Source organism: Abramis brama, assembly GCF_963993115.1.
Source record: "Abramis brama genome assembly, chromosome: 18".
NCBI classification, from domain to species: Eukaryota; Metazoa; Chordata; class Actinopteri; order Cypriniformes; family Leuciscidae; genus Abramis; species Abramis brama.
This window is the reverse complement of record NC_139980.1, coordinates 14,675,843-14,703,457: the sequence shown is the minus strand read 5'-3', so window position 1 is coordinate 14,703,457 and position 27,615 is coordinate 14,675,843. Positions and strand designations below refer to the sequence as shown.

Below are 27,615 nucleotides of genomic sequence, written 5' to 3'. Positions count from 1 at the left end.
CACCCGCGCAAAGCGCGCTTTTCCCTCCACAGAAGCACGTCGCTAAACTAGGGAATGAACTTGCGCTCCCTGGGCGGTTCAGCGCAAAAAAGGAGGCGTGTTCCGGCGCAAACGTTCCTTCATGCTATTTTGCAGGTTTAGAAAACAATTGCGCCACTAACCAGGAAAAAATAGTTTAAAGTCAGTGGCGCGTTGCGCATGTTATTCATATGCTATTTTAAGGGCGCATGCTTGGCCATAATCAATGTAGCGTGTGCACAACGCGCATACACTTTGATTCTCTCATCTACACAGAAGCAGCAGTTTTCATTTTTGCAAATCATACATTATTATGATAGATAGATAGATAGATAGATAGATAGATAGATAGATAGATAGATAGATAGATAGATAGATAGATAGATAGATAGACAATTTATTATAAAAGCATACATCTAGCTTACACATTTACCCAAATTATCATACTCCTTTTTAACCGAAGTTAATTTGGGTGGGTTTCTCCATCCCCAACGTCCCTGACGAGAGCGTTGCTCTCCTTGGCTGTGAACCGCTCCTGGCGCGCGTCTGGCAAATCCGCCGTTATAATAGGAATCCGCTTTAGAACAAAGCGCGTCTGCTCTTAAAGGGAATGTGAGATGTCGCTCTGATTGGTTTATTTCACGTTACGCCCAAACCACACCTATGAATAATGAAGCTACTTCAGACCAACCCATTTTAGATTTGCGCCTGGCGCAAGAGTCATTTATCCCGCTGGGAAAATAGCAACAGCGCCAAGACCCGCCCACAAAGTTACTTGCGCTTTGCGCTTTGACACTTGCGTTTCAGATCGTTAAAATAGGGCCCATAGTGCTTTTAGCGCCACCCTGTAGACATTTCAAATGGAAACTGCAACAATTTGTAGCTGCACTAATGCATTTTAGCTTTTTGAAAAGCATATCTTGTTTTATTTTTAACGTAAGAGCGGGTTAGGTCATATTTAATTTGAATGAGTAAGACTTCCAGCATTAGCCGCTTTCAGTTATTTTAGCTAACGAAGGCTAATGAATTCACAGGAAATAGCTTACAGTACATACGTGTTGAAAAATAAGTTGGATACATAGTCAGTGACTACGTTTACAAGCAGTCAAATATCGGGTTATGGTCGGGTTAAGGTCACTATTTGGGTTTCTGAAACATTCGGAATAACCCGTTTACATGCGTGAGCAGAGAGAGTTACTCCTGTATACATGGAATTTGTAATCAATTGGCAATATCCCGATGTAAACGGCGACGCACGGTTAGCGTCTGGACGTACGGACAACCTTAAGACGCAATATGCGTCATTTCCGATTCTTCTTCCTGTATCCAAAGACAACAACAACAGCAGCAGCACGCGGATAATGAATAGTTCGGGGCAGATAGCGATCGCCTTTGTTTGCGCTTTCCTCCTCGCTCCAAAAGTGTGGTGCTGTGTTGCGTCTCGTCATGTTTACCTCTACTTCTTGTTTACTTCCGGTATACTGCACGCGGGTTTTTGTATGCGCCCTCTCTACTCTAAAGACCAAGATTCCTTGCGAATAGAACATGCGCAGAACACAAATCAATGTTCCTTTTGATGGGGATATGCCGATACGCGTTTACATGACCAAATATTCGGGTTAAAAAAGGGGTACCCCAGGGATCATATCCGGGTTTTTAAAAACCGGGATATGAGCATATCCGGGTTTTTGCCGGTGTTTACATGGCCGTGCGCGACCGGGTTATTGCTAATATCCCGGTTTTGAACGGGTTATTGGCTGCATGTAAACGTAGTCATTGACGGTCACGTTTTTTTTTTTTCTTGAGACCAAGTAGAAAAAGTCCCATAGTAAACTTAAAATGAGAATTAACGCTTTACATATTTGAGTAAAAACAGGCAAATTTCCTTGGCTGAATGCAACAGCCGTCACTGAGCTGTGAGAGCGAACGGCAGTTTAAGGTTGCATGAGCCCAAAAAGGAACATTGTTTTCATGTATAATTGATCACAAATGAGCCTCGTCTTTAATGTAAGTGTGAAAATTTCAGCGCCCTCCCTGTCAGACTGCAACAGATATTTAGTTATTCTCCCAGCGGGTGAAAAACATATTTGTGCTTTCTTAGCGTCACCCAACAACACATCAGACGCTTTAAATCAGCTAATGCAATAAACAAATGTGAGATTTACCATAACCTGTTACTAACCATAACTCTGGCCTTTTCTCTCTACAGCACCCACCCCGGCCCCCCGGCAGAGTTCTCCATCAAAGTCCTCGTCCCACGCCAGTGACCCGCCCACCGATGACTCTTTTGGTGAGGCAGAGGGCAGCCCCAGTCGGAGCGGGGAGGAGGATGCTGTAAGTACAGCTGATTGTGGGAAATGTAGTTTTTCAATAATATCAGATCTGATCCCGCATGTGCTTTTTATTACACAAAATACAATCAGAATCAAAACTTAAAGTTCAAGTTTAGTTTCGCCTATCAGCACTGACTTCATGAATCCTTGCAGACTTACATGATTAATATTGTTAAAATGTAAATACATATTGCATATCCTTATGAAAACTGAAGTATTAGAATAGAGCCTGATTCTCCCCTACTGATTTTAATATTTATATTTCATCAAGTGCATTATTACCTCATAAAGAATATAACAACTCAAAAAAGGTATTATCCAAATGGCCAACACTTTTTAGACTAATGACATTTACTCGCCCTCGTGTTGTTCCAAACTCAAACGACTTTCTTTCTTCCTTCCATGGAAAACAAAAGGAAAAATAGTTGAATAATGTACTGGTCGCTCTCACTAGCTTTACAATCATTCCAAGGTGTGAAAAGGATATAAAAGAACCATAAATGGTTTATATGGTCTGTCCGCTGTATTCTGAGTGTTTGGAAACCATGTTAGCTTTGTGTTATGAACAAACTAAAATCTTCATTAGAGTTCATAATTTGCAGTTCATGGACATCAGATTTTTTTTACAGTTCGCAAAACTGGTTTCAATTATTCATTCATGGATTGGACTAATCCAGTTATCAAGTTCAAGTCAGTGATTGAGTCACAGTAGTTAACATTATGAATAACATTATGAATAATTTCACTTAAATCTGCTTCAGAAGACTTATTGAAATAACAAACACATCATCTAGGCTATTTTATGGTGCTTTTATGTAATGACACGTGAGTGAGTAAATGATGACAAAAAATGATTTTGGGTGAACTGTGAAAACACATCAGTGGTGCCGTCCACTGTATTTCAGAAACACTCACTCACTCACTCACTCACTCACTCACTCACTCACTCTCACTCACACACACCCTCTCTCTCTCTCTCTCTCTCTCTCTCTCTCTGGATCTCTATCAGATATGACTCATCAGAAAATGCCATGGAAACCCGACCAGTGCTCTTTCTCCTTTCTTTTATATTTCAGCTGAACAAAAAGTTTAATTAGTCCTTGAGTGTGTCTCTCTCTCTACTGAAATGGCATTGGACTTACGATTGCAGCCATAGAGGGAATATTCATAAAAATCCCAAATGCTGTAGTCTAAAGCCTTTTATGCGGTAGCACAATACAGGACTCTTTTTAACAGTAGGGTTTTCACAGCTCCGGTAATGGGCACATGTGTGCGGGAACTTATGAATACATCAGTGTGCGGGTGGACTAATAAATGGATGGATGGATGGATGGATGGATGGATGGATGGATGGATGGATGGATGGATGGATGGACGGACGGACGGATGGATACTTTCTCTTTTTGCACATTTACAGCACTGCCTATGCTTCTGTTCTTACCGTTGCAAGAAAAAAATATGTGAACTATTTGATTTACTATGGATTTCTTCTTTCCTGCTGCTTTATAAAAGCTTATTTCCTGTCACTTTTCCTCTTTCTTTTCCCCTAATCTTTTCCTTTCCCCTTCTCCTTCTATGCTCCTCTCTCTTTTTCCAGGCTGGAGACTCCCAGCAGTCTCCGGGTGCGAGTGAGCCTCAAGCAGAGCCTGAGAGCTCAGAGACGGACAGTCCTCAGGTCGGTAGCTAGATAGCGGCAGGTCAGGGTAGGTATCTGTCCTCTTTTATTCCCCCTCTTCTTCGTGTCGGCCTGCTCCAACCATGACGTCACGTCAGCACGCCTTCACCCGTCCTCACCACCATTACATAGACCCACACATCGTGGCCGTGTGTTGTGGTGCTCTTTCTCTTTATACTTTACACTTTTTCTACTCTCTAACTCTCTTAGGCTGCGTTCACACAGTCAGTGTACTAAAATGTGTGACTCTTGATTTGTCCTGTTTGTACTATTACAGATCTTGATTCAATCCTCTGTTAGGAATGGGATCTTGATTTATGCCTTTAACCCAAGTGACATGGTAACCATAGTTTAATGATAGTAAAGAAATATCAAGTCTTTTTGTGTTTTGTAGCCTGCATTGTGTCTTGTAGTGTTAATTTTCATTCTGAACAAGAACATTTCAACCATTTTATGATGCTTAGGACCCTTAAATATGATGTTCTATTTGCACAACATTTGTGTGTGTATATATATATATATATACACCATTCTTTACCATATACTATACCATTCAAAAGTCAGTCATTTTTTTTTTTTTTTTATAAATTAATAATTTTAGACAGCAAGGATGATTTTAATTGATCAAAGTGACTGTAAAGTCTTTTACAGTGTTATAAAAAATTAATAAATAAATCAACTTTTTACGCATTAAATCCAGAAAAAAAACACCACAGGAATAAATTACATTTTTAAAAAATATAAACATAGAAACAGTTATTACAAATTTGTAATATTTCATAATATTACTGTTTTTAATGTATTTTTCATCAAATAAATGCAGCTTTGGGCAAGTATAAAAAAAAAACTAAACTTTTGAAAATTAGGGTAATAATTCATGAAACTACTGTATATGCTAATTTTTTTATTCCTAAAGTTAAAATCTATGACTCTATGGAAGCTTGTTTCAGCGGTATAAAAAAATAATAATAATGTAACTTTTTATCTCATGTGATAAATAAAGTCAGAAAACTTTGACTTTTTTTTTTATTGCATAGCGTAAAAGCTTCCATAATGATTGCCAATAGAATAAAATAATTGTGATTTATCTTTGGATTTCTGACTGTAGAAAGCAGAATGAAAGATTAAATTTTGCATTAAATTAAAATCGGAACCTTGACAGCAATACTTTTCTGTCAAATTTAACTGTACTTAGCACACTCCAAACAGGACTGACAAGTGTATTCTGCTACTGTGTGAATGTGGCCTTATTCTCTGCCTTCAGTTTCTTTTTCTCTCTTTTGCTCTCTCTCTCCGTTTCTCATCTCGCCGTCCCTGCCTGCTGCTGCAATCACTCTTACGCTGGTATGCATCTCATGGGAACATGGTTTATATGCTTTTATGGTGTAATTTTGTTTAGTTTATGACAGAGTATGAGTGAGTTTGTGCGTGTGTGTCCCTTTAATCCTTAAAAATAAAGCTTCCTGATGTGTGTGAGTAGCAATGCTTTTGAACGTGTTTTTTAAACAGCGGTGTTGCATGGCATACCCATGAACATCATGAATGATCCACATCTAAGTATCTGTGTTGTGTCATTTCCAGATATACAAAATGAGGTCATGAATGATTTTTATATTGTCACTCATCACAGCAAAAGCACACAACATACTGAACTGATCTGAACCGAAGTAAAATGAGGTCTGACACGCAAACTAGATCCTTTTTATCTTTGATTTCTGTCATTGCGACTAAAAGGATCAAATAATGCTGGTCTTAAACATTTAAACAATGAACAAACAAGCCTGCTTATTTCTGTTTATCATACAGCTTATGTAATACTAAATTAACACCAATCCAGTTGTATGGTAACTTTAGAATTGCAACATACAGTATTACGCAACTTAAACTGAATTGTATGAATGATAGTCCCAACCTCGATTTGATGGAGATTTGCCCAAATACTTGTCACAAGAAACAAAGTAGCACCTTGATTTCTTTAAAAAAAATTGGACTTCCAAAATCCGAATGGCCTGGAAAGTGAGCGATCGCTCGGTGGTACCTGTCTGGAGGAGACATGAGCTCATCAGGATGAATCATTAATGAAGGGTTCTGGGAGCCAGAGGCTTGTTTCTCTGACTGTAGGAAGACTGCTGTAGCAGACTCATCTCTACCTGCCTAATGATCAGAGCCAATCCTGACCTCCCTGGGGCCCTAAGCTAAATTCTGTTAAAGGGGCCCTCCTACCTGACCCATGAGCGATGTAAACCATTTGCCATTGCCACACAGTCACACCTGACACCCCAGTGCTCCCACTACAATCCTCCCTCCTTTAACTAGTACTAATGAAAATGTAATTCCTGAAATCAGAAATAGACATTGTTACTATAAAAAGTACATTCTTAATATCAAGAATTCACATTTAATTACAAATGTAATTATTGATATCAAAAATGCATCCTGTGAATGAATAAAAGCTAAACTGGCTTGCCATAGCATGTCACTGTGTTTTAAATGGTTATTATTTACTGAGGGATGTGCATCCATATTGACCAGTATGTCCAGCCAATCAACATTTTAAATGCAATATAGCCTATAAATCAATAGTCAATGACAATGCATTGCTTTCCATCTTGCTTTATTGCAGAGTTGTAACTAAACCTTGACTTGGAGACTAAATAATCATTGTCTTGTTTTAAAATTTGTGCGCCTATAATGAAGAGTGCCATCACGCCCATATTGTACTGGTCCCCACAGATGTTTTGCTGGAAAGTGCGTGTTTCATTTTGTGCACGCGCACACAGTTATCTTTTCTGAGCTGCAGTTTATAAACAAACACCGTTGCCCTTTGTCGTTTATCAAACGTAATAAATAGTTGTATTTCACTCTCACTTTTTTTTTGTCACACAAAGTCACAGAACACAGCCCTGGAAGTGGCCGGCATTAGCAAGCAAGACACAGTTTCACTTAATTTTCTCATTGATGTTATAAACTTTGATTGACGCGCTTTGACCCGAGGGGGAGGCGGGGCCTTGAGTAATTTGCGGGGCCCTACTCAACTTGCGTAGTGTGCATATAGGGCTGATCGGCTCTGCTAATGATGAATGAAGCACTGGTCCCCACTGAAATATTAACACACCTACATACACCCCCTATAAACACACAGACTGTAGAACAGATGAGTCTGTCCATTACTATAAAATTAAGGAAAACTGGTTCTTTTAAAAATTCTTACAGAGTTCTTGAGAGGTTTTATCAAAGGTTCCTGTCATAGTTCTTAAAGATGCTATATTATGCCCTTTTACAAAGTCTTGATTTTGTTTTTGGGGACTATTAGAATAGGTTTTCATGCTTGAATGTTGAAAAAACATTCAACAGCAATTGAATTGAACATTGCTGCAGCTCCTCTCTTCACAGTCTGTCAGTAACGCTCTGAGGTGCGTTTCCCGTACAACGACGTAACTCGCTGCTTAACTACCATAGTACGATGCATCGTTGAAGAAATCAACTAGCTAGTCACAACTGTTTCCCGAAACCATATTGTCGCAAATTGGTCGTTCAACCACATTGGTTAATGATGTCACGTACGTGGTGGAGTCACTTTCAATTAATCTGTTTGAGATCGAATTAACGCTAGATGTTTTGCTATAAATTACGGGCATGGCATCTAAGAACTATTTCTCATTTTTCTCAGTTATTTAGCTTTATTTCCAGATTCAATCATAGGCTCTTCTTACATACTAGAGCATATGCGCAGTCTTCAAAAACGGTGCTTTAAATCTCTTGACAAACTAAAAGATGTAAATTACATTTGTAGGTATTCTAAATAAAATACACAAGTTGTACTGAATGTCAGCTTGCTTATTTTGCTCAAGATAAGGATTTATTAAGTCCACATGTCATGCAAACTAGAAACTATGCTTCTAACCACAGGTGGAGAGCTGTCGTTCCAACCACACAACTTCACGATGCTGTTTGCGAATGTTCGTTGGAACTAAGGTTTCGGGAAACACGGACTCGTTGAACTATGCTGATAACGATGGAACTTGCGACAATAGTTGGCTAACAATACTTTCGAGAAACGCACCCCTATTTAGTTCCTGTCTCTATGAAGCCCCTCCTTCTGAAAAGCTCAGTGTGCTCTGATTGGTCAGCTGGAGCAGTGTGCTGTGATTGGTCAAACGTTTCAAGCGTGTTTCGGAAATGTCACGTCAGTCCTTTACCATAACTGCAAGTTTCAACACACTACTAACGCAACTCAACCAGGCCTCGCCCTTTTATTTTGCACATGCCTTGATTGGAAATTATTAAAAGGAGGAACGTGACGTGTTCGTTCCCGGAAGAAAATTCAAGAGTACAATCGAGGCGTTTCAGGGAGTTCAGAAACAGTGCTTATTGATATAGAGTCTTACTCCCTTTGGTGTTGATTTGTCCTGTGTATGATCCTGGTATGATATTGTCTCTGATCATAGTTTCAGAGCACATGATGAGCTAGTAATACTCAGTTTACTGTGCTTGAAGCAGTATGGCGGCTGGGTACTGTGTGGTTGGCAGTCATTGCCAATAGGATTATAATAGCGGTTGACTGAGGATGATGTTACTCTGTACTGTCTGCACAATGATTATCAGGAACAGTAAGTGTTCTCGCTGACAGTGACCTTCTGTTGGAATATGAGCCAATAGCAGTGTTGCCAGATCTCACTAAAAAAAATAAACAGTAGGTTACATTGCATTTTGCTACAAAAAAATTTGTTTCAATAGTTACACTCTTTTACAAAAATAAGTCAAATGTCAATGAATAAATTGCTCTCATACACACACATCTATGGAAAGGACGGGAAAAAAGCACAGATTTTAAAGGTGCAATTAACTACAGCGATTATTAATGACATTATGTCAGAGAACAGAGCAGTTGGAACTGTAGGTGGGAGATTTGACAACTGCAATTATTGTCAGTCAAACTTTCGTTTTGCTAAGCCGAAATACACAACTGGAAATAAGTTGAATAGAATATGTATCTGTAATTAATGCTTTTATTTAGCAAGGAGAAACGACATTAAAATGATCAAAAGGGGACAGTATGCGACTAAAACATACTTTTTTCCAAACATCAAACATCAGTCATTACAAACATCATGGCAATGGATTTTGGTAGGTTTACGTACATTGCAGCCACCGCTCTAGCCATTCGTTTTAATCGAAGGAGATGTAGGCGTGTTATCCAAGCATTAATGGCAAGGAAAGACCCTTATACTTGAGAGCGGCATGTATGAGGTGTTTCTGGGTGTTTCTCCTTCATATCTGCTTCAAGATTTTGATATATTGTGGCACTTCTTTGTTGTTTGGAATCCAGTATTCCTGTAATTCTTTTGTCTTTAATGAGTTTAATAAAGAACTCTGTCTCGTCTTCTGTCCAAACATACCAATAAAACATATTAAAGAATGATTGACTTTCACATATGCAAGGTGACCTGTAAATGTTGTAAATTTCAATCCTTTTTTAAATAGCCTGAAAAACCATCTCATGCGAGCGTAATTTTTTTTTTGCGATATATGGGAGTTTTTGTGAAATTTACGTGTTTCCATTGGGTGTATTTTCAATTCGCAATTTCAATATGTGCAATTTGAAGGGTAATGGAAACACAGCTACTGTTTGTCTGGAGCTGCTGCTGCTGGAGACTAACAACCATCTCTTGCTTGTATAGACTCTTGTGTACTGTTATGTTCATTTTTTGTTCTTCTTTGTCGTTTGTTCGTCATCTTCACTTTTATTTTTGGAGAAGCATTATTCATATGATAAAAAGACACCCACTCTTGAATTTCGTGTTCGTGCATTTTGGGCGCGAAGAAATAAAGTGAGCGTGTTTGTTTGGGTTGATTTGGAAAATCAACAGTGTTTCTCAGAAATTGCTTACTGTACCTTTAATGTAGATAGCATTTGTATGTGTATAACAGAAAAAAGCTGCTTAAGACGTTACCAAAAAGGACTTTGCTTACAAAAAGTGGACACATCAACGCAGTCTTTCTTCCATTTATTTCATTTTCTCTACCACTTTCACTCAGCAGGGTTGACTGATCTATTTCCCTTGCTCTACCTCTCACCTACTTAGTCATCCATTTCTTCCTTCCCCTCTTTATGTACTTCCTCCCACACTCCCTTTCACTTGGCTTTCCTCTTTTTCAGCTTTATAGTGTCCCATTCATTTTATCTTCTGACTCTTTCTCTCGCTCTCTAAAACACTTATCCTGTCATCTCTCGCCCTGTGTGTCCATTTGAGTGCCCACGATGGGCGGAAATGTCTGTAAGTGAGTGATAATTGCTGTTTGAGGTTCTGATTTCAAACTGTAGGGTTCAGGCTGCAGTCTGGACACACACTGACTGGAAGCTCTAATTGTACCTTATCTAAGCCTTCCTTTGCTCCTTGATGTTCTTATTTTATAAATAACCTTTTGATGAAGAGATAATCCACAGGGTTTTTTGTTGTGAAGTGGGTGGTTCTAATGCAGCTAGTCTGCAATTATTGAATATAAAGATTAAAAACATGGATGAGGTTGTTCTGAGAGCAGGTAGAGTACGAGGCTGGTGAATTTTGTCATACATTTTGTCTCTGTTTCCAGTGTTTTCTGCAGCAGTTTATCTACTTAGCAGCTGATGTGGTGTAGCTCTTGGTGTCATGGAGTAAGTTTGTGAATGCAGTGATTTTCAGAAAGACCTCTGTTGCCACCTGGTGTTGATTTGGAAGAAATGCTTGTTTGATTTATGTTGCCAGATTTATACCAGATTTTTCTCACAGACCAATTCTTTTTTCACACTAACTGTAATTTTCATATATAAAGGTACTTTCATATATATTATAAGTAATGTTTATTAAATAGAAATTATTTTCACACACTATATATATATATATATATATATAGGGGCCTGTGAACAATAAAAATTGACAATTTTAATTTGGTCACTTGCAAAACATCCGAAATATAATAAAATTTTAACAATAAATGTGTTGTTAAGCAAAAATATGTTATATATATATATATATATATATATATATATATATATATAAAAAAAAAAATATATATATATATATATATATATATATATATATATCTATATGGACTATATATATGAATATATATTTGTATTTATATTTAATATAATTGTATTTTTTAACAAATAATCATCGAAAGGTGTGTCAGACCTCATTAATACATATTTCTGTAAACAATAAAAATGTACACTTTTAAAAGCCCTCAAAAAATGGTCACTGACTAAACATCTATGATAATTCAGATAAACTTTAATAATAAATATGTCGCTTAAGAAAAATGTTGTTGAAAGATTCTTTATGTGTCCAGATGATATAGTTACAACTTTTACTAGTAGGGGCAAACGTGTTTCCCATATGAGAGTTTTGTCATTTATATTTCAGTAACCCTGCTCTGTTTATGTTCAGGGGAAGGACCCTCTTTATGCCCAGATCAACAAGGGGAAGAAGTGAAGGATCATGGGAACTCTGCACAGACGTGATCAGCGCTGGGGGGAGCAGGAGACCAAAACACTGGAGATCAACTCTCTGCCCTGTGTGTGTGTGTGTGTGTGTGTGTGTGTGTGTGTGTGTGTGTGCACCCATCCGTGTGTATATGTATATGAGAGAGTGTGTGTGTGTGTGTGTGAGCGCGGTCACTCCAGCCTGAACGGTCCACTTCTCCAAGCAGCCATCTCTCTAGAGCCGCCCCGTCCCCCTCACGACTTCCTCCGTTACTCCCTCCGCAAGGATCGAGAGGGACAGACTCTCCCCATACCACTTTGTTTCTTTCTCACCGTGTTTTCTGCACATGACAGCAGGGCATTGTGGGTGATTTCAACCTTACAGCACCCCTCATAGCCTTATGAGCCCAGCTCTGCAGCTTAATTCATGCCCTTCGTCCTACTTCCAGTTTCTGCTGGTCTGACTCTTTATAGAGACCGCATTACGGGAAACTCTCGAGAGGTGCCTGTCGGACCCCCGATCACGCATCCGACCCAAGACCACCATAATCCATCACAGAGCGGATCCATCTGTGACTTACGTGATCCATCCTTTTGGGTTTATTTGGTTTTTCCTCTCACACGTATTTGAGATTCTGCTGCTAGAAAGCTATGCAGAGCTAAAAGAAGAAAAAAACAACAACTCACTTTCTCTCTCGGATGGAGAACAGACACGAGGAATGACTTTTGCCAAATCTCAAGATTTTGGAGCAGCTGAATCTGACAGGGGAACTCGAGGCAACGGACATTGCAAAAACCTGTGATTGAACTGTTCCTTCTCTATAGCTTTTGTACAATACTAATGAGAAAACAAAACAAAAACATGACGTTGAAATGGAATTTTTATTTTATAAGTCAAGTGGAGCCCTTGAAGTCGACTTTAGATGTGTTTTAGGGGTAAACATGGCTTTAAAATCTGATCGTTGGTTTGCCAAACTCATTTTGTAAATAATAATAATTATTATTATTATTGATCATAATAATGACGACAATGACAAATAATAATGATGATGATAATAATGGTTCCGATTATAACAGTGTTCATTCCATCCTGTGGACTTCCGTGCCATAAAATAGGCTGGCCTTAGTGATGCAAACTCCTCATGAAACCCAAGCAATATTGACACGTGTCCCAAACTCCCAAGCGGTTTACGTTTGCTTTCTCTGTCTTTTGATTTCAGCAGGATGGTGGAGACTGTCTTTTTAAGTGGCCTGAAACCAACCCAGAGAGACTGTTATTATGTTTTTAATGGCTGAAGTGGTGAATAGATGGCGTCATACTTATGTGATTTCTTTTGGTTTGTTGTCATGAAGCTGGTTAATGTGATAGAGGAAGACCAGAGCATCTCTCAACGTGTATGTTAATGCAGCAATCTCAAATACGCATGTACACAAACACATACAAATTCATTCACAGACCTTAAAGTCAATATGACATCAAAATGGGCTCTGTTTGCTTTTTTTAATACACCTTTCTGCACATTTATCAGTGCATGTTATTCCAAAGAGAAAATGTCTTCTTATTTTTCCATCAAATTGTTAAACTTCCTTTTTGACTAACATAACCAAGGCCGAAAAGCAGATATCCTGACATTAATTCATTGATGGTAAACTACTTAAAAAAAAAAAAAATGGCTCCAATCTGATATATGTACTGTAATGCCCACTTTTTACATTTCAGTCAATGTGAATTCCAGTCTCCTATTTGTTGAATATCCTGTGTTTTACTCTGAAATATAGGTCACGGTCAGACTAAAATGGTTTGCGAAGGCTGTTTCATGTTGACTTTAGGGCCGTCTGATCACATTAAATCACACCAGAATATCTGTCTGCGATCCAACCTCCAATCAGAGAAAATCACCATGAATGGCATCTGTTTTCATTGCATCTGAAAAGCTCAGAGCATTTCATTACTGTGACGATAACTTCCTCCTATTTTATGGCCAGAGTCCCATTTTAATTTAAAATAAAAGCAGTTTTGGACCTTCAGGATCTAAATTTTGAGCATTAAGAAGACGAAGGTGAAAATCAAGGTGAATGGGAGTCCTTTCAATTTCGGTACATTTCTATTTTGCCTTTACCTCAGCTAATGGTTTGGTAATGTAAAAGGACACGTTATTTTTTATCTTGATGATAATGACATTCTACAGTGGATTTTTAGAGCATTTTTTTTTTTTTCTCTTGATTTACGTAACCCACCATGTAATACTGTTACCAATAAACACATCCCAAAATGTTTCCCTGCCTCTCTGCCTTAGCAGCAAAAAATCGGTAAGAAAAGGCTGTTTTATTCTACATATGTGTGGTCCTCTCTCATGGTTCATCACATGACCAGCTGAATACTACTCTCTTGGTAACCCAACCCCCATTATTACTTTAGGTTAAGGGAAAAATTAGTCATGAGCGTGAACAGGACATTTCTAGAATATCAGAAGTAACTTGCTTTTGTGCGTTGTTGCATCCACACCACTAGGTGTCAGGATAAAGTTCAGTACCACAGTTGTATCTACCAGTGAAACAGCCAGCCTGAGTTGCAAACAAACAATCAAATTACCACTTGTTACTTCAACCTAAACTCATATTTGGAAGAGAAAAGAGAACATTTTACTATAACTGAAATGTTGTTTCAGGTTTTAAATGATCTAGCCCCACAATATCAATTAGATGCAGAATGTGAATTGAATCCCTGAACTGGATCCTTGCCAGATAAATAAGCACATCTAGGCATTCCATTGAACACCACTCAAATTCATTCTCAGCTTGCTTATGTGGAAAATTAATACATTAGGCCTGCTTAGTTTGTTTTCTCTTTCACAGGAACTGGTTTCAGGAGGAGTTTGTTGTTCTTCTGATCACATTTTAATCAACCTTCTTTATGTCATTCATGAGTGCAAATCGACATTATGTAAGAAATGTCACTTACCAATTCGTACAATACAGTTCAAATGACCTTGACTCATTAGTAGTAAGATTCCTTCTCAGGTATGGAGGGTGATTTACCAGGTTAAGAACCAGTTTCCTTTCTTATTATGTAAATTCCTGCACTCTGATTGTTTTGACTTCTTGTATAAGAAAGATGTGCTAGATTTCATGTGTCTTTTAGTCAAAAGTGCTTTAATTCTATATTGTATTGGCCAAAATGAGTGTTTGATATTCATTCATTCATTTGTTTTATTTCATTTTTACTTGATACAGCATTTTCTATTCCAATATGTATCTCAAATAAGTGTTAATAATTCCACACTGACAATATTCCCCACTATAGGGCCAGTGAGTATACTGAATTAACTCTATGTTTTTCCTATCATTTTTATAGTCAAAACTAAGATACAGAAATTGGCTTTCAAAAATAAAGCCACCTCAAGAAGAATTAACTTCATTCTTGAAGTATAAAGTGTGACAATTTCAGATCGAATTTCAGATCTTCCGATGTAAAGCTAACCAACATCTTTTAGAATTTAATTTAAAGCAAAATAACTAACTTTGATTAGATTCTTGACAAGGTAGAGACTGTTCTCCTGAGAGTAAAGCACATCCTCTGTGAAAGTAATCACAATACTGACCAATACTTTTATGCTTCTTCTAGCCTACCTGGTGTGAAGACGTAATGAGAGTTTGTTTGACAATGGAAGCTGTGCCTTCTTGGATTTCTGTGGTTCTTGACTGACCGCATTCTTTGAGAATGAAAACAGTCCTTTGCTGACATTCAGTAAAGTGACTTGTTTGACGAGACATTCCTTTATCTCGTCATTAGCACATGAACATGCTCATCCAACCTCATTCCAGACTGAGTTCTCACTCTATGTGGTATTTATCCTCTGACAACTGCGACACAACACCATTTTATTTGTGCATGCTGGATCATTTTGAATCATAAAGGAAAAACTCAATGGATTATTAATTATGAGGGGTTGAGGAGAGAGAATTATCTCTTTTTGAGGAACCGCTGGAAACCTTTGAGCCACAATGATGGAACAGGTGAGAAACCATGACATTAATTTTATTCTATTATTAGCAACTTTTAAATGTGATCTATGCTTTGTTTTTGTTTTTTGTTGTTTTTTTTACATAGATTCCTTAAACACAAATTAATATATACATTAAAGTGTAATATTAGACAGTTGTGAAGAAAATCGAATTTTGCTCACAAAATGTACCAAGATAAAACCATAGTTTCTTTGGACATACCTCATTTTGGTAGTACAATGCTATTCTTTCATGTAAATATCATAAATATGGCAATCATTCAGTACCATGGTATGGCTGTCTCTTTTGTGAGAGTTTCCATACTTATCAGTTTATTGATTTATTGAAAAGAAACTGACACCAGCCATACTTTTGATGGAAATAACCAGAAGTTTCTTAATATAGCTCTAGCGTTGATTTTCACCTCAGCTTACTGATTTCTACCAAATGCTATTGTACATTTTGACATTGGCTAGTGTGAATGTATGGAATTTGTTTGGGCAATGATAGCATGTCATCACATTACCTTCCCACACAAAGTGGATGGTGTTGTGTTGTTCTACAAAGCAGTTTATTTTTAAGCTCTGAGATATTGCTGACAATACAAACCTATCATATGCATTTAAATCATATGCATGCCATAGTGAAATGTAAGGTTTACTTTGATATTTTTTAACATTTACTACATTTCATACATCAGGATGAATCAATAGACTTTAAAACCCTGAAGGCACGGTTCCAAGGTGAAAATGGTCTGAAGATCCAGACTAAACCTGCTGTCCCAGAGAAACCCAAATCCATCCCTCCGCTGCCAAAAGCCAGCAATCCTTTGATCTCATCTATCAATGCTGCCGTGCAAAAAGGGACATTTCATGCACCACGAGTAGTCTTCAAAGATGACAAAAATCTCAGTCGCCAGCTCTCTCCACCCTGGGGATTGAAGACTAGAGAGAACCAGCCCATCAATAATGCTGAACAGCTAGATAATAACCAGAAGAAGGAGGTTAACGCTTTTAAGCAGAATCTGAAAGACAAGAATCTTCCACTGGTTCTGCCAGTGGGTCCCAAAAATGCCAAATCCCTGGAGTCCGAATCCAGCCCACTTACACCTGTGTCCGTTTCACCATTCAAAGTGTCAACACCCAAAAAGTTTGTATTTACCCCTCAAAAAACTAGTAAAAATGAATGTGAGAAGACAGACCCTGTGAAGGAGGTAAACATTACCAAAAAATCTTTGAAGGAGAGAAAACTTCCACTAGTTCTGCCTGTGGCTCCAAAAAAATCAGAAACCCCAGAGCCTGAATCCAGCCCACTTACACCTGAGGCCATTGCATCAGACAGAGTGTCCACACCCAATCATTTTGTATTTACAACTCAAAAAACTAGCAAAGATGAGAATGAGAAGCCAGACACTGCTAAGGAGGGCAACATTGTCAAAAAGTCTCTGAAGGAAAGGAATCTTCCACTCGTTCTGCCAGTGGCTACAATAAAAGCTGATACCCCAGAGCTTGAATCCAGCCCTGATACACCTTTTTCCATTTCACCAGTCAAAGTGTCCACACCTAAGAATTCTGTATTTACCCCTCAAAAAACTAGCAAAGATGAGAATGAGAAGCCAGACACTGCTAAAGAGGTCGACATTGCCAAAAAGTCTCTGAAGGACAGGAATCTTCCACTTGTTCTGCCAGTGGCTACAATAAAAGCTGATACCCCAGAGCCTGAATCCAGCCCCTATACACCTGTTTCCATTTCACCAGTCAAAGTGTCTTCACCCAAGAATTTTGTATTTTCAACTCAAAAAACTAGCAAAGATGAAAATGAGAAGACAGATACAGTGGAGAGCCCAACTCCAGCTAGTTGTACCCCTGCTCCAAGTCACTCGGCTCCTGCTGGGCCATCTGTACCAGCCAGTCCCCCTATGGAAAGTGCACCTGTTGTCCCTTCTCAGACTTCAGCTGGAACACCACCTGTCCCCAACATTCCTACCCCAAGCATTCCAGCTCCAGGTATTCTGACCTCTGCCAGCCCTGAGCCAAAGATTCCAGAACCAGCCATTCCAACACCAATTATTCCCTCTCAAGCTGTTCCAAAATCAAAGAGTTCTAAGCCAGATACCACTATTTCAACTCCTCCTGTCCCTGAACCTCTTAAACCAAATATAAATATGCTCAGTTTATCAGAAGTATTTCCTCCCCCTGAAGGAAGTCCACCTCCAGAGTTCCTTGATATTCCTCCCCCTGCTCTTTATGGAGATTTTCCCGATGGAGACCTTACTGAGCAAGCTATACCCCCTCCAGCGATCCATACATTTATCGATCCAGTTCCCAGGAGTCCAGTTGTCTCCAGGTTAGCCTCCCCTGCCCCATCCACCCCTCCAGTGATATGCCCAGAGCCCTTGGTGATGCCCTTAGAGTATACACCTGGTCCAGACTCAAGACTTATAGTCTCAAGCCCTCCTCCATATGTTCATACTCCAGCTGCACCTGTCGAGGTGGTACTGGAGAACGCAAAAGCTCTTACTCACAATACAGCTATTAACCTAGAGAGGACTAAGGAGGACCAGTCCTCATCCAAGCCGCTTTCAGCCTTGGCGAGGGCGGAGGAGATGGCCTCAGTTAAACGGACACCAAATGATAGCCGAATATTTAGCATTCTGGAAAGGGCTAAGAGAAAGAGCACAGTTAGCCAGTTGGCTACCACACCTGAAAATACAACCCCAACTGAGACATCTACACCCGAGATACCTCTGCCTGAAACTCTCACACCTCTGCCTGAGACTGTCACAAATGAGGTGACTCAACCTAAACTAGCTACACCTGAAAAAGCCTCACCACAAATTGCCACAACTGTAGAGAAACTGCCTGAGAAAACCCCACCTGTACCAGAAGTGTCTGATATACCTGAACTCCCTCCAGTTGATTATGTGGATCATACTCGGGTGCCACCTAAAACCCACCCACCTGAAACTGCCAAGGTTAATGGCCTTGATCACAGTAAGTATATGTTTCAAGCAGGGTGGACACTGTGTGAGCTTGCCCACAATTTTGTTGTCTAAGATCAATTTCATCCATCGTAGAAGGATATTCTTATTGTAGGGCAGTCTTGTATCAATAAGTGTGGCATTTTCAGAGACAGGCAAAAAAATTTTTTGCCTCAAATTAAATTTTGTTCAGTGCTACTGTTAATCAACACAAATCAGTTTTTGATTAACTTTTCACAAATGTAAATACTTTTTAGCAGTGTTTAAATGCCTTTTTGATTGTGAGGAGTTAGGTGGATTCCATACGCTAGGAAGGGTTGGTATGCAGGATATGTAAGTCTTTTGTGGCTTGTGTTGGGTAACATATTTTTCATAATTAGAATGACAGAGAATATTTTGTCTCAATGACATATCTGCAAGAGTAAGACATTTTGGTGTTTAGCTAAATGCTAATTAGGCTTAAATCTATTATCGTAAGTAATTGTTGTAATTAGACCATATTGCTCATAGAGACATCCTTAAAGAGAAAATAATTGTTTTCATTACAGCTTAGATTAAAATTACATTTACTGTCAATTATTGGGTATTAAATATGATTGTCACCTAAAATTTTGAAAAGAGAAACACTTTGTACCATCTCATGTATTTGATCAAGCTTATAATTTCATAAGTATTAGCATTATGGTTCCTCCATTTTCATTCCATAGTCTGTGCTTCCTCGACCTCACCGTTTTTATTCGCTTTGCAGATATAACTTTCTCAGTTCGCTCTCTCTTCCGCTTCTTTTTGAGGGTTATAATTTTTGGTATTTCTTTTATCTTGTTTGTTTTAGAATTCAGCAAATGCATGAAAAAAATTCTTAATTTTCTTAAAAATAAATATGTTCAATAAACATCATTAACAAGATACATTTACTTGGCAAAAATAAGTGCATGAGATAACACTTCTTTTAACGTTTTTCTTTTTTCTTTACAAAATGTGTTGAATTTTTTTTTTTCTTACACCATCTGCAAATTTTCTAGCTTTATGTAAACATTTTTCTTAATTCTGATGTATTCTTAAAACATTTTAATCAAGCTTCTAAGTTGCTGCCTTAAATCTTTAAGTACAATCAACTTGGATTTTTAAGTAATTTCAACTTAAATTAGATTAAACAGACTTAAAAATGAGTTGAATCTTGTATCAATCATAAAAGTTATAAATTGCTTAACTTAATGTTAAAGTTAATGTTGATGAGTTAAAGCAATGTAAAAACATATGTTGTCAACTTATTGATCATATAATTTTTGACGTATGTTTTTTTTTTTTTTTTTTTTTAAATGGTTGTGGTCCAGTGGTTGTCCGTTCTAATATTTATTCTCGTGTTTCTGCAGAGATGGTGACAGTGGTCAAAAATGTGCACCCCCCTCCCCCTCCGCCTAGGAAGGCTCTGCCAGCCATACCCACTGTGGACCCTCCACTTGAGAAACCAACTCAGTCTCCTGCCAGAGACCTCCAGATTCCCACAACACAATTTGAACCTCTAGAAACACAAGGTTAACTTTATATGATATAAAAGATATGTTTCTCAGAAGTGTTTGTCCACTAAATGTGTACATTAACATTTGTTTTCTTCATCAGAAGATTCACTACATGACAAGTCATCTGGGGATGTGTTTTATGAAGACGTTGAGAAACCCTTGGCTCCAGCAGTTTCTACCTTTAGGCCTCCATCAATCCCATCATCAGATTCTAGTTCCAGAAGGCCAGTTTCAGTTCACGAGGAAGCATTCCTGAAACAGTTGAACCCAAAACATCAGGTTCAAGAAAATGCGTTTCCGAACACGTGGGATAGAGACATTGTGGATGTGGATTACAGGTCTGTGAACTCTGGCTCTCCAAATCCAGACACTCAAGCTGCTGTACCTCAGGACTCAATGCGAAGCTCACCTACCTTGTCTCCATCAGGGTAAGCCATTAACTTCATGATGATTTAGTGTGGCCACAGAGAAAAAAATGGCTGTTGTGTATGTGTTGTCGGTATTGAGTGACTTTATTTTTATTCCGACTTTCCTCCAGGACCCTTGAAAGAAGTCACAATGTTAATGAAGATCAAGCAAACAGTAAAAAAGGCAAAACAATAAAGAATAAGAAACAGAAAGGACCTCCAAAGAGTAAGTGGAAGAAGTCTTCACTAAAATAGGCTAATGCTGTTGTGAAGTGTGTTATTTTGTCTTGTTTTCAGTAATCTCATCTCTGATGACCTTCTGACCTCCATAGAAATGATAATCAGTTTATTTTAGATTCTCTTTTTATCTACAAAGTATTCTGCTGACTAAAATATGTTTTGTATTGTTTGCGACTTAGATCCATATGACGATTCAGCGGTTGTGGTACGTTTTTTTTTTGGTTTTGATTTTTGTTTTGTTTTTACCATTATTGTTAAAAATTGTTTTAGAATGACTGTTGAATGTCTGAATGTTAATGTCAGGACATTTTGTTTGCAATACTAATAATCATACTCTTTTGTAGCATTATCATATGACATGTTTTGTATCTTCTAATTGCATGTTCCATTGTTGAAATGATCTGTTCAAACATATTGTTGTCTTCAATTAATCACCTAAGAAGGCTCCACCTAAACGGTTGTTCTCCAGGTTTGTAGCAACATTATATATTTTTTGTTTGTTTTTAAACTCCTGATATCTATTTAAACTGCAACTACATTCCCAAAATAATCTGATTGTAATGATGAAAAACTTCAATCCGCAGGAAGAACTCAGGAAAAGAGGTAGATGAAAAAGAACTAAAGAAGAAAGAGAAACAGCGTGAAAAGGAAAAAGAGAAAGAGAAGGAAAGAGAAAAGAAGGAGCAGAAAGAAAAGGAAAAGAAGGAAAATGAAATGAGAAAAACATTTAAGGTATATTTTTCCCTTTTTGGACATGGCAGTATTTTTTACATATGTCAGTATTTGTATCCCAGACAGCAACATAGTGTCGGCCCAGATCCGGCCCACATCTGGTACATGTGGAATCCACACGTACCAGATGTGGGCCGGATCCGGGCTGACACTATGTTGCTGTCTGGGATGTGTTTGCACTAAAAATTTAACCTGATTATTGCAACTCTCACAATCCATTACTTATTACAATCCAGATTCCACTCCTCAGATGCATTTACCATCACTAAAAAAGTTTAATCAAAAGTGAAATGAGCCTTACATTTCAATTTCTCGCTAACAGCAAGTCTTTTTCTAATGCACATGGCAAGTTCAGCAAGTGATGTGCACTTTCCTGCAACTGTCTGTGTGTATTGATGTTTAATGCAGATCACAGGCCAGGAAGAGGCCATGTATCATGCTAAAGTGATTGAAGACTGTAAGGGCCGTAAAAACGACCTGCCGGTGAAGGTTGGAGACACCGTGAGCATCATCCGTACCAACAATTGCCCTAAAGGGAAATGGCTGGCTAAAGACAGCAACAACAAATGTGAGCGAAACACAACAAATTAATTGAATGCCATTATATGCATATATTGGCACACACATAGTTAGCAAGACGCTAAATCAGTTTTACAGATAAATGGCGTGCAGAATATAAGCATTGTTATGAATTTACCCTGATAAGGACTAAACGCCTGAATAGATCTGTCACTAAGCAAAGACCTGAACGAGTCCTTGAGCTTTGACTAATCTGTTAGACTGTGTATGTAAGAGCTTATCTCATTTTCCAGATGCTTCTGCTGGAATGCAGATTGGCAATGTGCTGTGTGTTGTTTTTTTCAGATGGTTATGTCCCGGTGGAGAGTATGGATATGAACATCAATGGAATTATGGAGCTGGGGAAGATGACAACAGCATCTAACAGATCCAACGGCAATGGACACAAAAACACAGAGGACATCAGTACAGACACCAGGTAGCCATCAAAACAAATATAGGCTACTGCAATATACTGTACAGTAGTAATGCTATGCTAGCATTGAGTGCTGATCTTGATCTGCAGTTTACAAATGAGATTTTCTTTATTTTTATCTGTATTTTTTTAGGACTTCAGAGCATTATGACATGAACCATGAAAGCTGTAAGCACCTTCTTTTAATCATTTGTATTATGCTTTGTGTGTTTGATCACAATAAGTATCAGCATATTTTATTGATAGCTTTCTACTGCATCATACTAACTAGGCCCATCCACTGTGAAATTTCATTAGTCCAAAAAAACCCCACCCACACATTATACATCAAATACTCTCTTCACTTTGATTGTACCATAGTAATGCTCAGAGGTGTAAAGAGTACCTGAAAAGCATACTTAAGTAAAAGTAGAGATAGCTTACAGTAAAATTAACTCCATTACTAGTTACAAGTCACCAATTCCAATGCAACTTGAGTCCCAGACAGCAACATAGTGTCGGCCCAGATCCGGCCCACATCTGGTACATGTGGAATCCACACTTAATTAACTAATTACATATACTCAAATACTTTACACCTCTGATAACACTATGGTTTTTTGGACAGTACTTTGATTTTAATACTATTATATTATTGAAGTATTTTGGATTACCTTCTTAAAATCATAAAGTAGCATGGTAAACATTAGAGGACTATGGTATTATAATATCATCTGATACCATGGTACCAACACAATTTTCATAAAGGTAATGTCTTTGGATTTTGCTGTTTTGGGTGGTTATAATACAGAGTACAAATCCCACTCTTGACAGGAATTAAAATATCTAGTTAATTTAAATAGTATGTTTACAGCTATAAACACTTTTATTGTTTTATTTTCATTGTATTTCCTCAGTCTCAGAAGACAGTGAGGAGTGGACAGCTGATGATGATGACCCTGTGTTTGACTCTCCCAATGAAACCTCACACATGTAAGTATAACCTTGTGTGTTTGTATGTGCCCTTCTATTTGTTCTCAGTAAGAAAACTTGACTGTTAAGCTATTGTATTGTTTACATGAGGTGTATGTTCTATTTTTCAGAGGGCTGAATCAGTCGGTGGCCACACCAGCTCAAGGTGAGTCACTGATGATGAGACATGACGGAAAAATGTTAACAGGAAACCTAACCAGGAACAGCCAAGACAGAGATCAAAACTCTGGGAAAACTGTCATTATAGCTACAGAATGTCATTTACTTGGTCATAGACATTTATGGAAGAATATTTACGCCATCTCAGCAAAAAAAAAATCTAAATAAAAACAGACAGAAAGAATCATAATTATGACATAAAATGTTGAAATCATTACCAAAAACCATTATGCCATTGAAATAATGACATTAAAAGTCATAATTATGTCATAAAAAGTGAAACATTCAAACATGGAAATTTTGACAAATAAGCAAAATTTACGAGCCAAAAACTAAATTGGTAAAATGATGAAAAAAGTTGTCATTTTGTCAAAAAGTCTAAATTATGAGCTGAAAGTAAATTATCTCATCAAGTCAAAATTAAGATGAGAAAAGTTGACATTTTGACAAAGTCGAAATTGAGCTAAAAAGTAAATTATGACATTAAAAGTTGAAATTATGAGTTAAAAGTGTTAATTATGACATAAAACGTCAAAATTGTGTCATAAAAGTCAAAAATATGGGCTAAAAAGTCTATTATGACATTACAAGTCAAAATTATGAGCTAAAAAGTTTATGATGACATTAAAAGTCAAAATTATTAGCTAAAAAGTCATAATTATGACATCAAATGTTGAAACTGACTCTTGAGATACTAAGTCATAATTATTAGATAAAAAGCCATAATCATGACATAAAAAAAAAAATCTACTTTTTTGAATGTTTATGTCATAATTATTACTTTGTATCTCGTAACCATTTTTTTATTCATTCTTTTGTCCCTGTCGGTCAGGTCCTGTCCAGCCAACCCAAACTGATTCAGCTTACATGAACGTGCAGTAAGTTCTATTCTATTCACTAAAAATGACACATACTGTACTACCTTTGATCTGAAAGAATCTGTTTTACATTAAAAACACAAGAATGATCATTTGTTTATTGCGTGTTGCAGACCAAAACAGGAAGCCCTTCAAAGACTATCCACATTCTTTATGACACCTTCTCAACTTCTCCCGCAAGACAGCAACCCAATGTAGGCCATCACTTTACTTACAGTCTATTTTCTTTCGAATTCACTGAAATTGATTGTAAATGATAAGATTACAGGATAGCAAGTGATCATGGTTTCTCTACTTCCTTTTTCCTCATTTGGTCATTTGTGCATCAAGAATGCCAGAGCCTAAAGCAGGTATGTTTCGACTCTCTGAACCCTAATAACATAAACAATCACATCTACCCACACTCATTTTATTTTCTTCTGCTCTTTCACTTCTGGTTTGATCTGTTAGCACACGAAGAGGATCCTGGCAGCTTGTAAGTATTCTCACAAATATGTGCAAGTTCTCAAACGTAACACAGACAGTAATTTATGAGATGTCTTTTCTCATCTGGAGTATGCGGTCAGACTGGTTTTACATGGATGTTTGAGATGTTTTTTTCAGAAAGCATGTCTCATTCCTTTAGCCTGTGCAGCATCTGATGACCTGATAATGCTAACTTGTGTTGTTGTTGTATATTTCCTTTAGAAATCAAGAGGAAGAAAATGTAGATGTTTCAGAACTCCAGATTCTTCCTCCTCCGGACCTGTATGCCGACATCATAGCTGGAGACTCCATGCCCATTTACAGCAAGTACGTACATTGAACTCATGTTGACCTTTTGCAACAACATGCCCCAATGGCAGAACATGTTGTTGCAATATATAGGGTTAGTTGTCACAGTGGATCCATTAACTCTTTCCCCGCCATTGACGAGCTTTTACGTCATTTATGACAAAACGCTTCCCCGCCATTGAGGAGTTATTGCGGAAATCTGTGTTTTCACTGTTATATTGTAGCGCTGTTATAGATCTTCTGAAATAGAACTGCATCTCCACATCCAAAAAGCAAGTGAAGAGGAAGATCTGCGTAAACCAGGAGGAGCGGATAAGCATATGCATTTACAGCATATACAGTACTAAACTGCCAAGCGTTACTGAGAAAAATGTCGAACCCATGAACACTGTAAAAAATTATATGATCAGTAAGTTATGACAGCATGTTTTTACATTGCTTTAACTCATCAAAATAAGTTATACAAGATTCAACTCATTTTTTTTGTCATTTTAATGTAACTTAAGTTGAAATGACTTAAACATCCAAGTAGATTGTACTTAAAAATTTAAAGCAGCATTTTTTTTTTGCAATGTAGAGGTATCTGACAGTCTGATAAAAAATACAGTAATAACAGTAAAATTTTATATTAATATCATTTAAAATAACTGTTTTCTATTTGAATCAATTTTATAATGTCATTTATTCCTGAATTTTCAGCATCATTACTCCAATCTTCAGTGTCACATGATCCTCCAGAAATCAGTCTAATATGCTGCTTTGTTGCTCAAGACACATTTCTTTGTATCAGTATAATGACTGTAACAAATATTTTTTTATTTGTTATCACAACTTTTTATCTTTTGTCAAATCAACTTAGATAAATAATGTGGTTCAATAGCGTAATATTTTGAGTTTCTATTTATTAAATCAATCTCCTCTGTTATATTAACTCAAAAATTTAAGGCAACCAGGTAACTTACTTTTTTAAGTTAAAACAACAATATTTTTTATAGTTTACAGTTTTGATCAATTGAATGCATCCTTGCTGAATTTGCTGACCACAAACTTATAAACAGTATAACTTGTAAATAATGCAATTAATAAAGAATTATATAATTAAAAATATATGTAAAATAATTATACATACATTCAACCATAAAAACATGCTAAAAAACGAGCAACCTTTTATTCCTGCTTGACTTTTAACATTCAGTGCAGGCTTTATATCTTCACCCTGGTCATTTCTGACCTCTGGCTTTTTTTTTATGCTACATTGATGTTTACTGACATTTTAGAGAATATGTTTGTGTATTCTAGGCCAATCAAACTCGTCTCAAAATAGCCGAATAGCTCCGGCTGCAAGAGGGAAAGATGGACTGCGCTGGATTTTCACTCTGAGTTCATAACCCTTCTGTGGGGCGTGATTTGATGAGTACCACAGTAAATGTCACCCACACAAGCTCAAGAAGAGATGTGCCTGTCAAGTGGGAAGAATAATGTTTGTGATTGTGCATTTGTCTGTAAGTGTCTGCAGGCGAGTTCTTCTATATTCTTGTATATTATGTGCATTCTGTGTGAAAAAAAGCCCATGCGTGGTGCGGTGTGAAGCTCTTCACATTATTTAGACCCTTGCATCTAAGTGTTAGTTCACTATTGTGTGGAAAAGACAGTCTAGAGGTTGTCTAATAAGTTTAAAATCATAATTGAACAAATGCGTTCAAAGCATGAGAGCGTATGCATGTTGAAACAGCTTGGCATTTGGGTTTGGTTTTAACAGTAAACTGCCATGTAAACCTTTAAATGCAGTAAAAAGTCAGCATTATTTTTGCGGTATAATTTACTTACAAGTCAGGATTGCGACTTAAATGTTTATATAGCCATACTCTGTATTTGTATTAGATTAATTAGTATTATATTATTCGTTTTTTATTTTACAAGCAGTACTTTGCGTTTAAGTGTCCCCAGTCTTCAGGGCTACTCTTCATTATGGAAAATATGCTGATGCTTTTGAGTGCTGCTTATTTAGTTATTCTACTGCATGTGCTAAGTTTTCTGCTGCAGACAATAAATGCCACAGTTGTATAAAATCTTCTGCCTTTGTTGTTTCAAAACTGTTCCCAAAAGTTTCCCCTGATTTTTCCAGTTTAGCTGCTCAAGTACGGATTAAATAAATAAATTAATATTTTGTATAACTATAAAAGCTGCAAAAATATTATACTGATCTGTATGATTTTAATGTATTTGAAATAAGCATTTATTTTATTAAAAAAAAAAAAAAAATGCATAAGAGTAACATTGTGAAATATGACTATAATTTAAAATAACTATTTTAAGATATTTTAAAACTTAATTTATTCCTGTGATGGAAAAGCTGAATTTTCTGCTTTATTACTCCAGTCTTCAGAGTCACATGATCCTTCAGAAATCATTTTAATATGCTGATTTGCTGCTCAAGAAACATTTCTTTTTAATGTTGAAAAC

The 27,615-nt window shown here is 37.3% G+C and overlaps 2 protein-coding genes across 3 annotated transcripts in view; both read left to right on the top strand.

The window, feature by feature from the left end:
• dab1a (DAB adaptor protein 1a) overlaps window positions 1–13,147 on the top strand; it is a 364,356-nt gene extending 351,209 nt beyond the window's left edge. The window contains exons 13-15 of one of the 2 annotated variants that reach the window (XM_084092069.1): window positions 2,228–2,352; window positions 3,949–4,054; window positions 11,457–13,147. In XM_084092069.1, the coding sequence (XP_083948195.1) occupies window positions 2,228–2,352; window positions 3,949–4,038 (215 nt within the window). In that variant the 3' untranslated portion in view covers window positions 4,039–4,054; window positions 11,457–13,147. The remainder of the gene's footprint in view (window positions 1–2,227; window positions 2,353–3,948; window positions 4,055–11,456) is intronic. The other variant, XM_084092068.1, reaches the window with a different exon arrangement.
• Window positions 13,148–15,309: 2,162 nt separating this feature from the next.
• LOC311068160 (uncharacterized protein) lies at window positions 15,310–27,398 on the top strand. Its single transcript, XM_084090438.1, has 19 exons — window positions 15,310–15,508; window positions 16,197–18,489; window positions 19,850–20,011; window positions 20,097–20,424; window positions 20,535–20,629; window positions 20,823–20,848; window positions 21,084–21,112; window positions 21,228–21,375; window positions 21,784–21,943; window positions 22,240–22,372; window positions 22,503–22,537; window positions 23,266–23,341; window positions 23,452–23,486; window positions 24,333–24,378; window positions 24,492–24,572; window positions 24,709–24,728; window positions 24,829–24,853; window positions 25,066–25,170; window positions 26,452–27,398. The coding sequence occupies exons 1-19, from the start codon at window positions 15,497–15,499 to the stop codon at window positions 26,474–26,476; spliced, it is 3,834 nt and encodes a 1,277-aa protein (XP_083946564.1). The 5' UTR covers window positions 15,310–15,496; the 3' UTR covers window positions 26,477–27,398.
• Window positions 27,399–27,615: the final 217 nt, after the last annotated feature.